At 37.6% G+C, this 14187-nt stretch overlaps 1 protein-coding gene across 4 annotated transcripts; it reads left to right on the plus strand.

Annotated features, from left to right (window-relative positions):
• Window positions 1-158: 158 nt before the first annotated feature.
• On the plus strand, window positions 159-13313 carry LOC115811854 (coagulation factor XIII B chain). Of its 4 annotated transcripts, XM_030774243.1 has the most exons (12): window positions 164-285; window positions 642-824; window positions 958-1143; window positions 1864-2058; window positions 2665-2706; window positions 2879-3034; window positions 3464-3505; window positions 3629-3784; window positions 12254-12295; window positions 12411-12566; window positions 12899-12931; window positions 13080-13313. In XM_030774243.1, the coding sequence occupies exons 1-11, from the start codon at window positions 213-215 to the stop codon at window positions 12919-12921; spliced, it is 1254 nt and encodes a 417-aa protein (XP_030630103.1). In that variant the 5' UTR covers window positions 164-212; the 3' UTR covers window positions 12922-12931; window positions 13080-13313. The 4 variants fall into 4 exon arrangements, with proteins under 4 accessions (XP_030630106.1, XP_030630104.1, XP_030630103.1 ...); XM_030774244.1 differs by lacking the exon at window positions 2879-3034 and having other exon boundaries at window positions 162-285; window positions 3455-3505; XM_030774245.1 differs by lacking the exon at window positions 2879-3034 and having other exon boundaries at window positions 165-285.
• Window positions 13314-14187: the final 874 nt, after the last annotated feature.

Genomic DNA, 14187 nt, shown 5'->3' on the forward strand with positions numbered 1-14187 from the left:
CATTTGTATTTGTATGTGAATAACACATGGGTAATACAGTGGGTACTCTCTATGGGGTCCGTATCGAATGAAAAGAGTCTAAATGAGTTAAACAGACGAGAGAAGCTGACACAAGGAAATTATTAACTTGATGTACCCTGAAACCCTGTGTTGTTGAGGTACATCCAGAACCAATACCTTGAGCGAGAGTGTCAACAGAGCTCTAGGTATTCATGAAAGCAACAGATAGAATGAAGCCTCAGTTCATCTTTACGATCTTCATTTGTTCGTGCATATCAGTTAAAGGTAAGACAGACTGACCAGTTTTACCATCGAGACTCCAAATTTAAAAAGCCTTAAATCTTCAGAGAGGTACAAAATCATTTCTTATTTGACAAACAACTATGTTTGTGGTGATATTGTATAATCGAATAAAAGAACGTTATGGCAGGCTTAAATTAACTTGGAATGCTACTTATGTAATGCAAATTTGTAATAGGTTAAGAAGACACACTTTTTCCTATGCATATTCTTTATAATTACAAAAAAAATGTTGAACTTAATTGTGTAGTCACATTTATAACATAGTATGAGTTCCAAAAATAAGAGGAATTCAAATAAAATTAATCAGATCAATATTTGTCCTCCTCCTACTCGCGCAGCTCAGAAGAACTGCCAGACTCCAAAATTTCAGAATGGTTTCGCTCTCCCTGAGGCAGTGACCTACCAAGATGGTGCAGAGGTTACTTATGCTTGTATTGCTGGATATAAACCAGTAAGTCAGGTTTGGTGGGGACATATTATCTGTACAGATGGTGAGTGGTCACCCGCTCCAATGTGCATTGGTAAGTGCATTTCTGACCTTATCAACACTTTTGTGAGTGTGTGGACACAATGTTTTTCATGTATAAATACTTGCATTTAACTGCACATGAAGACTACAGTAGTTTGATTTTGTTGTGATTATACTTGTCTCAGATAAAAAAGCATGCCTTGCACCAGAAGTCGCACATGGCCAAGTAAGAAAGTCAGCATCTAAAGAATGGTATGATCACGAGACCTCTGTTCCAATTGAATGTGACAAAGGATACAAACTTTCTGAAAAAGCCCGTCCCAGATTAGCAAAATGCACAAATGGGGAGTGGACAGTGCCAGCTTGTGACCGTGAGTATCCATAAATTCGAAACAGGTGAACTTTTTCTTTACTGACCCAAACCTTGAAATTCTGCACGTGGGACAGACCCTAAGAATAACCATTAGATGGTCTCATAGACATGTGTTTAATATGGCCATGAGAAATTCATGAGTATGTTAATGACTGCAGGTCAACACAGGGCAAACAATAGTTAGAACAAGACCCTGTGCTATTTATGACATACACCAAAGTTCAGAATGCCACAGTTCAGGACCACCTTACCTCCTAACTGTCTTAGGATGCTTCACTTATATATTTGTAAAATCATGTGTCTCAACGGTGATACCTTCCTTTGGAGATCATTTTCAGTCACAAATATTTTCAGATCCAGCTCTGGTCTTCATTCACCTAAAATCTCAGGGATGTCCCCATGTCATTTCCACATCTAATTCTTTCGTCCTGAAGCAGGAGGGCGATATAGCACTGTCTCTGGCCTTGTTTTATGAAACCATGTTCATTATAACTGAGTAGTACCATTACATCAGGATTGGCAGTGACAACCTGAGCAGAAAAGTCATACATATTACAGGCTGTTAATGTCATAAATTAGGTGCTAGAGAAGTTCTCTAGGGCCGGGACATCAAAGACATTATTAATAATCACTAACATATCACAAGACACATTAACGAATACTCAGTAACATTTCTGCGTCAATACAGTTTAAGTTCAATCAAGTCTGTATTTCACAGGCATGGAATATGTGTGTGGAGCTCCCCCAGAGGTGGAACACGCAACAATCACACAAAAAGCTCAGAGTGTTTTTGAAGATGGAGATCGTGTTAACTATACATGTAACAAAGGGTATCAGTTAAGTAAAGGTGACAGGAGTGTGGATGATGAAACCTATTGCTCATCAGGAACCTGGAAGAATGTTCCGAAGTGTTGTAAGTACTGCATGTCTCTCTTGCTATTAAACAACAGCAGCAGGAGCAGTGCTGAACAAATCTTCATTCACTTCAGTCTTTATCAAATATAGCGTTTGTTTAATCAGAGGATACAGAGGAACTGGTATGTCACAACCATCTATAACAAGACATAACTTTCTCAGTAAAAAGCTTTCTCTTGTGCTGCTCTCCCACCAGATAAAGAAAATCAACTGCTTACTTTGTTTTCTGCTCTCAGCGCCTCTCAGTTTTGAAAATGAAACATTAAGAAAATGCAAAAGCCTAAAAAAATAAAAAGTTTCTTTTTGTGACAGCATTGGAGTATATAAGAGTAAATTATTATCTTTTCAGGGTAGGAAGCTTTGTGTCTTGTTAAATAACATCTTCCTTATGTGATTTCTGTAGCTAAAGAGAGAAAACCCTTCAAAATGACCTAGAGTCTTATATTAAAATAAGATGCATCCTAAAACTGCTCCCCTTGTACTGACATTCTTAAAATATCTGACACAATAAAAACGGCCTGTTGTTGTCCACATCACTGTTTGAGTGCACCTATGCATACATCAGTATTCTGAAACTAATAATGATGTTTAATTGTCATTATAGCTCCCAGACAGCAAAACCAAGATGCACGGTTGGCTTCAAGAGGTAATGAATATTTTCAAATCTGCCATTTCCCTGTGCTGATTTCTCTTTTGCTCATTCAGCTTTGGGCTGAGCATCAGTTTAATCTTTTTCAAGTCCAGTAAAATAAGTCAATTTGTGTGCGTTGTCATCTAACTGAACATTCATTGTCATTTGATGTGATCTTTAATCCCAGCCGAGGATTGTGGGAAACCTCCTGAAGTAAGCAACTCCGTCTATACAGTCAGAGGTCAATCAGTTACCTATGAATGCAGTCACCTGTACAAACTTGAGGGCAGTGCTACCATACGGTGCTTTGGAGGAGAGTGGATGGATCCACCCATTTGTAAACGTAAGTGAATGAGATAAAATATATGTAAGGACAATGCGTATACTGTAAGCAAGCTAACCACTTTAATTGTTTTTGGTTTAAAAAATTTGCAACGTGCAAAAGTGCAGAACATACGGCGGAGTATTAGGGCCACATTGAGGGGGAAATTCTGAAATTTCCAAATTAAGGTCGTAATATTACGAGAATTAAGTGGTAATTCAATGAGAATAAAGTCATATTTCAAGAAAAAAGTCATAATATTACTAAAAAAAAGCTGTAATATTACGAGAAAAAAACATGCTTTTATGAGAGTAAAATCGTAAAGGTTCGAGAAAAAAACATAATTACATGTGTGATAAATGCAGTTCCGCTTGTTGAGCAAACGCAGGTTTACAGTTTTGTTCAGTTCAGTATTCTGAAACTAATAATGATGTTTAATAATCATTATAGCTCCCAGACACCAAAACCAAGATACAGGGCTGTTTTCAAGAGGTAACAATGAATATTTTCAAATCTGTCAAGTCCAAGTCTTCAAGTCCAATAAAATAGGTCCATTTACGTGCATTGTCATCTCAACAAACATTCACTGTCATTTGATGTGATCTTTAATCCCAGCCGAGGATTGTGGGAAACCTCCTGAAGTAAGCAACTCCGTCTATACAGTCAGAGGTCAATCAGTTACCTATGAATGCAGTCACCTGTACAAACTTGAGGGCAGTGTTACCATACGGTGCTTTGGAGGAGAGTGGATGGATCCACCCGTTTGTAAACGTAAGTGAATGAGATAAAATATATGTAAGGACACTGTGCACCTTCTCGGTATGTTTAAGGTAACCACAATCCAGTAAAAACATTTCCAAAGATTTAAAGACTGAGAAGAATTCTTCACTGGCTGGGCTGCAGTTCACATCGTAGTTCTAAAATCGGGTGGGAAAGGTCTCCTGATGTTGTGGCACTAATTTTTGCCAGAAGCTATGGAGGAGCAGGAAGTTGAGTAAAAGAAAAGCAGAACATTTATTGTACCGCTTACATTTATCCATATCATATTCATCATTTTACCACCAGTTCAGTTCACACACTTTTCTTCTTTGTTTCTGTACAGGTGACCCTATGCATGGTCCATAGATATGATCAGGTGAGACTCATGTAGATCTCTGTTTTGATACTGGTGAAGGACCTAGTCATGAAAACACCACAGCGATATTAGCTATTGTTATTTTACTCAATTCCTGCAGGGATTTGGGTAGAAACTACATGTAAAATCATGTTTTTGAGTGAATGATCATTGTTTTGTATTTACACAGACACAAAAGGGATACCAAAAGAAAGTTAGTTCTGGATACCAGAAGCCAAAGCAAAGCCAACATCAAGACCTGCTTTGAGACATCTGCCTGGTGGACAGTAGAAAATCCAGTGCAGAAAGTTACATTCATATCATCGTGCTGCATTTAAAGAGTGTGTTTCTGAATCCCCTTATTTTCTGTTCTTTCAAATTTACAGCAGCGTAAAATGATAAAAATTCAGTTCAATTCAAGTTTACTCGCATGGCGATTCTCACAATGAACATAGTCATAAATCTGCTTATAATACTACTAATATCGCATAACATTGATAAAGCGCTTATAATATAATAATTCTTTTTGAGAAACTTTGTTTGCCAAATAACAGTCCATCAACCCCCTGATAATCACATTTCAGTCCTAATTATACATTTCACTTATTTTTAATGGATTCTGAGAGACCCAAAATAGCACCCATCTTTTTGCCTGGAGGAAAATTACTTCCAGCCACCACCTTCAAATCAATTCCAAATAATATGACTAAATAAAAAGTGAATAAAAGAAACACTTCAAAAAGAAAGTCATTTGTGTTGTCACTCAAAGTTTATTTATAGTAGACGTGTTACCAGAAGTAGGGGATATTTATTAATGTTGTCGTGTTGTACATCTGACCTGTTCACATTATTTATGTACAGAAGCTGCAGTGGTGCCATTGCACATGATCAAACAGAGGACAGGAAACATCAGACAACATCTGGGACATGCTGTTTTTCTTTTTGCTACATAAATGAAAACAGGCATTATAGCACTTGAAAGAGGACATTGCACGAGATTTGGTGCCAGTGACAGACTTTGAGACTTGAGGATGAAACATGAAAATCTGACAAACTGTGGCTCCACAGTATGTGCAGTGATTCCAGTGACATGTTTGAACTTGTTATATTTATTTTTTATGTAACAAATTGTATGGCAAGATGCATGTCATGCATTTTAATAACACATGATTGTGTTCACCAAATTGTTAAGTGTCTTGGAAAGACAAATATGCACTAGAGTAACCCCTTTTCAAAGAGGACAGAGGAATTCTTTAAAGGTAAATACATTGTTTCTAGAGAGTGTTATGTCTGCCTCAGTATTTTAGGAGGAAAGTTTACCAAATAATATTATAAAATTAAAATCTGGACAAACAGAATAGGCTATTTACACACACTTTTTTCCTTTTTTACCCTGACACAGAAGAGTCTTGCTCCTACTGCAGCAAAAATGAGAGCCTGTTATCCAAATTTATGAAAACTTACATTTTTAGAATTTTGATTTTTTTTTGGGGGGGGGGGGGGGGGTGGTGTACCTGAAAGTGTTCCAAAACTTAACTTTTTTAAAAGTTCTTGCAAACCTCACACTTATGCACTGAGGTGTAGTATCATTTTCTTTACAAAACAAACATTTGTTAGCTTTGCATTGATCCAATGAAATAATCAATTCTAATTTCAGTCCATAAACAATCTTCTGGATGACAACACATAGATGTGACTTCATAGAAATGAAGCTCCTTAAGCAAAACTAACACTCAACTGCAACACCTAATTATCCCTTCTAAAAATCAACAACAGCATGAAAAAAAAAAAAAAAACAAAACCACACACGAAAAGTGAGAAGCTTGTCATTCAAATCATAAGAAATATTACAAGTATTGAACAAAACTGGTCATGTAACTATGTGGCTCATATCTAAAATGAGTAGGGATCAGTTTGAATCCACCGAGTGTTAAATCTAATACCAATAATTAGTCATATGACTAAGCTTATTTTTGAAATGCTGCATATTTCTCATGCCAAGGTAGGAAAGCATAGGAACAAGGTTTAGTTTTTACTGGTCTACACACTCCTCATTTAAGACATCGTTAACTGTGGGCTGCACTACCATACCTCACAGTGATCCCAGTAACAGTCACGTAAATCAAAATGTGGCCTTCTCTGCTGCAAAAAATGGTTCTTATTCTACATTGACAGGGAATTTGATAGTACCTTCAAATCGAGTGACAAATGCTTGGATTCCCAATCCAAGGATACACTGAAAAATCAAGGGGGCAAAACAGTTCTCCAAACAACACGTAAAGCCAAAGAACAACACAGGACTTACTCACAGGGGTTCAACAGGAAAGGACTGAACAAAGACAGACACAGTAAGAGAAACTTAAATACACAGATCAAACAAGACACAGGTGAAACACATTAACTAAATGACTAACAAGAGTCTTCGATGGCGACATCTGGTGGCCAAAATCAGTATAGAAGCCCCAAACTTGGCAAAGTTGTCCTTTTTGAGAACCCAAATTAAACATTCCTAGGATCCTAACACATTTTCATGGATCCTGGTAAGGAATAAGATCCTGGGAAAGATACTGATGACAGATAAGATGTTTCTCTGAAACATTCCTTTTTTGTGATCAAATTTTTATTGTTTCAAAGAGATGATAGTGTGCAAAATACAGCAAACATTGGAAACAAATTCCTCCCACACCCCTCCCACTCTGAGACATTCCTGAGATGGCATAGGATCCTAGTGAAATGTTACAAGAGCACAAAATCCTAAATAAGAAGGATTGTGTATGATATTCACTCAGATTGCTATCCATTGTCAAGATCTTGATTTGTGTCCTGTACTCTTGTGATTTCTAGATCTGGCCAGGGTCCCCTATCCTTGAGATTCTTGGAATATCTTATTCCAGAAATCTGAAGGATCCACCTATGGTCTAGATATGGATTTTTTGGGCTTGAAATATGAACTGTTTCACTGGAAAGCAGCAATAAATTGGATAACTAGCCTTAACAATAGAAAATGTTGTGCTGAACCCCAAAAACCTCTCATTGTACTGAAAAAGGCCTATGAGTTCTTATGACATGCTTCTTTTTTGCTTCATCTACTTTGATTTCTTGATATGCATGTGAGAGATCAAGTTTACCTTGTTGAAAGAAATCCTCAGTGAGGTGTGCAAGCAATAGCTCCTCACAGCTCAGGATTAAGCATCACTTTAAAGTGGCCACACACCCCTCTCACCTTTGCACCACTGTTAACACTCCTGCATTCAGCTATCAATAAAGTCATGGACAGCAATACCTGAGTATGTATCCTGCTTTTAGCATCACTATTAGACGTGTTCAGAGACGTCATTATCTGTATCAGTATCTGTATCTGTTCAGCCAACAAAATGATCTGTGTCTGTTTCTGTATTCGGATAGTAGACCAGAAATGGGCGTGGTTTACACAGGAAGTCAAGTTAAATCAATGTTGTATTTTCTAACCTAATATTCATTGACAATGCAATTTTTGTGCCTTCAAAGCATCAAGCTGATTTAATATTGGCATATAATTAATTATGAAATATATTTACACATCCTCACACTGTACCTTTCGTGTCCCTCTCTCTTTTTTTATTTTTATTTCTAACTAAACGAAGTTTTATGAACCGTCTGAACCTCCCCACCACAACCCCTTTAACTGGGGGACACTGAACAATCAGAATCTGAAAAAAATGTTTTAAATCTTAAGACTTGTTTTGCATCGGAAATTGAAACTATTTACAGTAAAGATATGTTGAAAAATATCCTTTAGTTGAGGACAATTATGTATTGTAATGTCTCGCACGGAAGGTGAGGATCAAGTAAGTCTTTATTTATTATGGAACTCAGGTTGCTCTGGGCAGTAATCGAAAACAAGTGGTCATGAGGCCTCTTAAGTTTTAATTCCAATCAAACTCGAAAGCACTGACACTTTTTGTCAGCATCAGTACCATTTACTAGAGCAAATTGCTCAAAAAGTTAAATAGGAAATCCACCTTTCATTGCTTCATCAAAAGCTGAAATATCTCAAAACTGCTCTATCACAATGTTCAGTAGAACTTGCTTTTCACTAAAACCAAATTCCAAAAGTTCAAATTACATCATAATAAATTTCAACAGTATCATTCTTCTTCCTGGATCACGTAGGAAGCTGCCCATTCTTCAAGATGCTGGAACACTGGACTTTTGAAGTGCTTTGTTCTCTGGATGTTTCATTGTGTCTCAAAAGAAGATTGAGTTAGTTTAAAGTGTAGCTGCTTCTCGCTTTAATTATTACTTTTAAGCATATTAGTTGGTCTGTCTTCTCTATACCGACTTCCTGTGAAACTGCACATTGATTCTAATTAACCGCTGTATACTCAAAAAGCCCTGAATGATCTTGCTCCATAGGCTCTGAGCAATCTCCTAGTTCTCTGTAATCATCATTATTTTCCACAGGTGTAATAGTGCTGTTCCTTCTTCATCTGCACCTGACCTGAGCCCCATGGAAATGAAGAGCAGGTGACCTGCCAAACATAGCTTGTACATCCACCTACCTATACAATCATCAGCTAGAGTTCCAGAAGAACCTCTTTGACCCTGTATTCCAGCCATCCTACTGCCTGCCTACATCCTTGTTACATCCCCTGTTTTTGTGATGACTACCTGCTCTGTCATCTAATACATTAATTTACTCCAACCCTATACTCTATATATCTTTTCATTATCAGTCAGAGGAGGGTGGGCTCCCCATTTTTAACCTTTGTTCCTCTCTAAGTCACATTCCATCTTAGCTAAAGGGAGTCCCTCCTTACCAGTACGTGCAGAGCATGCCCACAGGGGGTCTTAGGCTTGATGTCTTGTAAAGCTATTTTGTAACAATGTCTGTTGGGAAAACTATACAAATAGGCCATACATGAGTGAAACTGTGAGACATTCTGTAAATGCAAAAATGAAAAAAAGAGTGAAAATGTTGCCTTTAGTACTACTGAATCAGCAAAAAAATCCCAAAAAAACCCAGATTTGTCATAGCCTTGTAAGTAGGCCAACTCCTTTGCATTCATTGAATTTCTTGGTAAATGATTACATTGTGAACTTTGAATGTTTCTCAAACTGTACAAACAGACATTTATAGGAATATCCAGTTCAGCTGTGGAAATCATGTGTGACACAACCAAAACACCAGACCTGTGATCTAGTCCTGTGTCGTAATTTAAGGTCAGCTATGTCATTGGAGATTAGTAATGTGTTTTCACAAGACAAAAGGTCTGAAATTTGCTCAATGCCATATTGGCTAATTACAACTAATGGGTCACTAGCCTTTACATATCAATTACCAACTCAATAATGTGGTGCACTGCTGTTTTGCATTGCTCTGCTAGGTCTATATTCAATGGAAAGAGTCTGAAATGATAAAACACACAGGAACAGTTGATACATGGAAATGATTAACTTTGCAACTTGAAACATGTTTGGAACCCATATACTGTGTGAGTGTGTCGACAGAGCTCCGAGGTATTTGTGAAGGGAACAGACAGAATGAAGTCTCACATCGTCATTGCAATTTTCATTTGTTCATGCGAATTAATTACAGGTAAGACACTCCAACCATTTTTTTATTAAGAGCACTTCAACTAAGTTCCGTAAACTTTAAAAAGTATGAAAACTGTAAAGAGCCATACCGTTCTCTCCTATTCCTTATTTGCCAAAGTCAGTGCATATTCTGTCAATAATTCGTTTTACAGAAACTTTAAAGGAGTACTTTAATATCAAATTTTTTTTGTCAGAAATACATTTCTACAAATAAATCATTCAGTAAAGAAAGAGTTCCATAATGAAGGAATTTCAAAACAAATAAATTTGATTTTGATATTTGTCCTGCTCGTGCTTACTCAGCTAAGACCTGCGTCGTACCTCTGGACTGTTTCCCTGTCCCTGAGAAAGTCGGTTACAGACATGATGAAACAATATCGTATGGCTGTGATCCCCAGTTGAAACCAGCAGTTAAAGGTTGGTGGGGACGTACAGTCTGTGATGATGGTACATGGCGGCCCATTCCTAAGTGTATTGGTAAGTGTTATTTGTTTGTTTGTTTTGTTTTGGCAAAATTAACAGTATTTTTCAGTGTGGTAAAAATACAAACATACACATATGTATGTGTATAGATAGGTAGATAGGTGTGTGTTTGTGTGTGTAAACTACAGTATACATTAAGTTGGTTTGACAACATATTTGACAAAATTCCACTGTTCACTGTCTCAGATAAAAAAGCATGCCTTGCACCAGAAGTCGCACATGGCCAAGTAAGAAAGTCGGCATCTAAAGAATGGTATGATCACGAGACCTCTGTTCCAATTGAATGTGACAAAGGATACAAACTTTCTGAAAAAGCCCGTCTCAGATTAGCAAAATGCACAAATGGGGAGTGGACAGTGCCAGCTTGTGACCGTGAGTATCCATAAATTCGAAACAGGTGAACTTTTTCTTTACTGACCCAAACCTTGAAATTCTGCACGTGGGACAGATCCTAACAATAACCATTAGATGTTCTCATAGACATGTGTTTAATATGGCCATGAGAAATTCATGAGTATGTTTATGACTGCAGGTCAACACAGGGCAAACAATAGTTAGAACAAGACCCTGTGCTATTTATGACATACGCCACAGTTCAGGACCACCTTACCTCTTAACTGTCTTAGGATGCTTCACTTATATATTTGTAAAATCATGTGTCTCAACGGTGATACCTTCCTTTGGAGATCATTTTCAGTCACAAATATTTTCAGATCCAGCTCTGGTCTTCATTCACCTAAAATCTCAGGGATGTCCCCATGTTATTTACACATCTAATTCTTTTGACCTGAAGCAGGAGGGCGATATAGCACTGTCTCTGGCCTTGTTTTATGAAACCATGTTCATTATAACTGAGTAGTACCATTACATCAGGATTGGCAGTGACAACCTGAGCAGAAAAGTCATACATATTACAGGCTGTTAATGTCATAAATTAGGTGCTAGAGAAGTTCTCTAGGGCCGGGACATCAAGACATTATTAATAATCACTAACATATCACAAGACACATTAACGAATACTCAGTAACATTTCTGCGTCAATACAGTTTAAGTTCAATCAAGTCTGTATTTCACAGGCATGGAATATGTGTGTGGAGCTCCCCCGGAGGTGGAACACGCAACAATCACACAAAAAGCTCAGAGTGTTTTTGAAGATGGAGATCGTGTTAACTATACATGTAACAAAGGGTATCAGTTAAGTAAAGGTGACAGGAGTGTGGATGATGAAACCTATTGCTCATCAGGAACCTGGAAGAATGTTCCGAAGTGTTGTAAGTACTGCATGTCTCTCTTGCTATTAAACAGCAGGAGCAGTGCTGAACAAATCTTCATTCACTTCAGTCTTTATCAAATATAGCGTTTGTTTAATCAGAGGATACAGAGGAACTGGTATGTCACAACCATCTATAACAAGACATAACTTTCTCAGTGAAAAGCTTTCTCTTGTGCTGCTCTCCCACCAGATAAAGAAAATCAACTGCTTACTTTGTTTTCTGCTCTCAGCGCCTCTCAGTTTTGAAAATGAAACAAAAACCTAAAAAATAAAGTTTCTTTTGTGACAGCATTGGAGTATATAAGAGTACATTATTATCTTTTCAGGGTAGGAAGCTTTGTGTCTTGTTAAATAACATCTTCCTTATGTGATTTCTGTAGCTAAAGAGATTAAACCCTTCAAAATGACCTAGAGTCTTATATTAAAATAAGATGCATCCTAAAACTGCTCCCCTTGTACTGACATTCTTAAAATATCTGACACAATGAAAACGGCCTGTTGTTGTCCACATCACTGTTTGAGTGCACCTATGCATACATCAGTATTCTGAAACTAATAATGATGTTTAATTGTCATTATAGCTCCCAGACAGCAAAACCAAGATGCACGGTTGGCTTCAAGAGGTAATGAATATTTTCAAATCTGCCATTTTCTCTGTGCTGATTTCTCTTTTGCTCATTCAGCTTTGGGCTGAGCATCAGTTTAATCTTTTTCAAGTCCAGTAAAATAAGTCAATTTGTGTGCGTTGTCATCTAACCGAACATTCATTGTCATTTCATGTGAGTCATTATAGCTCCCAGACACCAAAACCAAGATACAGGGCTGTTTTCAAGAGGTAACAATGAATATTTTCAAATCTGTCAAGTCCAAGTCCAATAAAATAGGTCCACTTACGTGCATTGTCATCTCAACAAACATTCACTGTCATTTGATGTGATCTTTAATCCCAGCCGAGGATTGTGGGAAACCTCCTGAAGTAAGCAACTCCGTCTATACAGTCAGAGGTCAATCAGTTACCTATGAATGCAGTCACCTGTACAAACTTGAGGGCAGTGCTACCATACGGTGCTTTGGAGGAGAGTGGATGGATCCACCCATTTGTAAACGTAAGTGAATGAATTAAAATATATGTAAGGACACTGTGCACCTTCTTGGTATGTTTAAGGTAACCACAATCCAGTAAAAACATTTCCAAAGATTTAAAGACTGAGAAGAATTCTTCATTGGCTGGGCTGCGGTTAACATCATAGTTCTAAAATCAGGTGGGAAAGGTCTCCTGATGTTGTGGCACTAATTTTTGCCAGAAGCTATGGAGGAGCAGGAAGTTGAAATAAAAGCAAAGCAGAACATTTATTGTACCGCTTACATTTATCCATATCATATTCATCATTTTACCACCAGTTCAGTTCACACACTTTTCTTCTTTGTTTCTGTACAGGTGACCCTATGCATGGTCCATAGATGTGATCAGGTGAGACTCATGTAGATCTCTGTTTTGATACTGGTGAAGGACCCAGTCATGAAAACACCACAGCGATATTAGCTATTGTTATTTTACTCAATTCCTGCAGGCAAAATCATGTTTTTGAGTGAGTGATGATTGTTTTGTATTTACACAGACACAAAAGGGATACCAGAAGCCAAAGCAAAGCCAACATCAAGACCTGCTTTGAGACATCTGCCTGGTGGACAGTAGAAAATCCACAGTGCAAAAAGCCTAAAAGTTTCATATGAAACATTCGTATCATCATCCTGCATTTAGACTGTGTGTTTCCAAATGCTATAATTTACTGCTTTATAAAATTTACAAAAACATCAGCAGTATAAAATAATTAAAATTCAATTAAATTCAAGTGTATTCATATATTCATCTTTTCTCAATGGGCATTGTCATAAAGCAGCTTATACTACCACAACTACTACTAATAGTAATAATAATAACACATTACAAAATTGATAAAGAGCTTATAATAATCACATAATCTAAATTATTTTTTGAGAAACTTTGTTTAGCAAACAACAGTCCATCAACCCCCGATATCACATTTCCATGCTAATTATAAATTTTACTTTTAATGGACCCAAAATAGCACCTGTCTTTTTGCCTGGAGGAAAATCACTTCCAGCCACCACCTTCAATGAACTTCCACCATACTTCACATTAATTCTGCCCAGTATATGAAAAGCGGGAAAAAGAAATAAAATTTCCTCTCAAGGGTCTCAGATCGTTTTCACACCTCCTCTCAAGGGTCTGTGCTGTTGTTTTGGTCCGCACTCGAGTGCGATAACTGTGTTCCACCTGCCAAAACAAATCGCACCAAGGGGGAAAATGAACCAGAGTCTGATTTGACCAAACTAAGGGTGTTTTCACTGTTGGTCCTTTTCAGTCCTCAAAATGAACTCAGAGCAGTTAGTCAGCATTTTTTATGCATATGTGAACACTCCAAACGAACTCAGAGCCCTCTAAAACGAACCGATTCAAGCTCGGTTTCCCTGTAGTCCGTGTTACAGTTTGCTTAACCCCTGCATTGTGAGCACAAAGTGCTCCAGGTTCGCATCGCCTTTTGCCATTGTATTTTAGCCTTCAGGGCTGGCCCACACTTTTATGGGGCCTTACGCATAATTTGATTGGAACCCCCCGCCCCCCCCTGCATCGGCACCACCAATACTATTGACTGTCGATCATTCGCACACCTGCTGTAAATCTAACACACCCATTATCAGTTT

Source organism: Chanos chanos, chromosome 5 (assembly GCF_902362185.1).
Source record: "Chanos chanos chromosome 5, fChaCha1.1, whole genome shotgun sequence".
In the NCBI taxonomy this organism is placed as follows: Eukaryota; Metazoa; Chordata; class Actinopteri; order Gonorynchiformes; family Chanidae; genus Chanos; species Chanos chanos.

Bases quoted from the DNA above. Each gene is read 5' to 3' on its own strand.
- LOC115811854 (XM_030774243.1), top strand. From the start codon at position 213: ATGAAAGCAACAGATAGAATGAAGCCTCAGTTCATCTTTACGATCTTC. The intron at 2,707-2,878 runs GTAATGAATATT...CTTTAATCCCAG, and splicing joins TGCACGGTTGGCTTCAAGAG to CCGAGGATTGTGGGAAACCT. The intron at 12,567-12,898 runs GTAAGTGAATGA...GTTTCTGTACAG, and splicing joins GGATCCACCCATTTGTAAAC to GTGACCCTATGCATGGTCCA.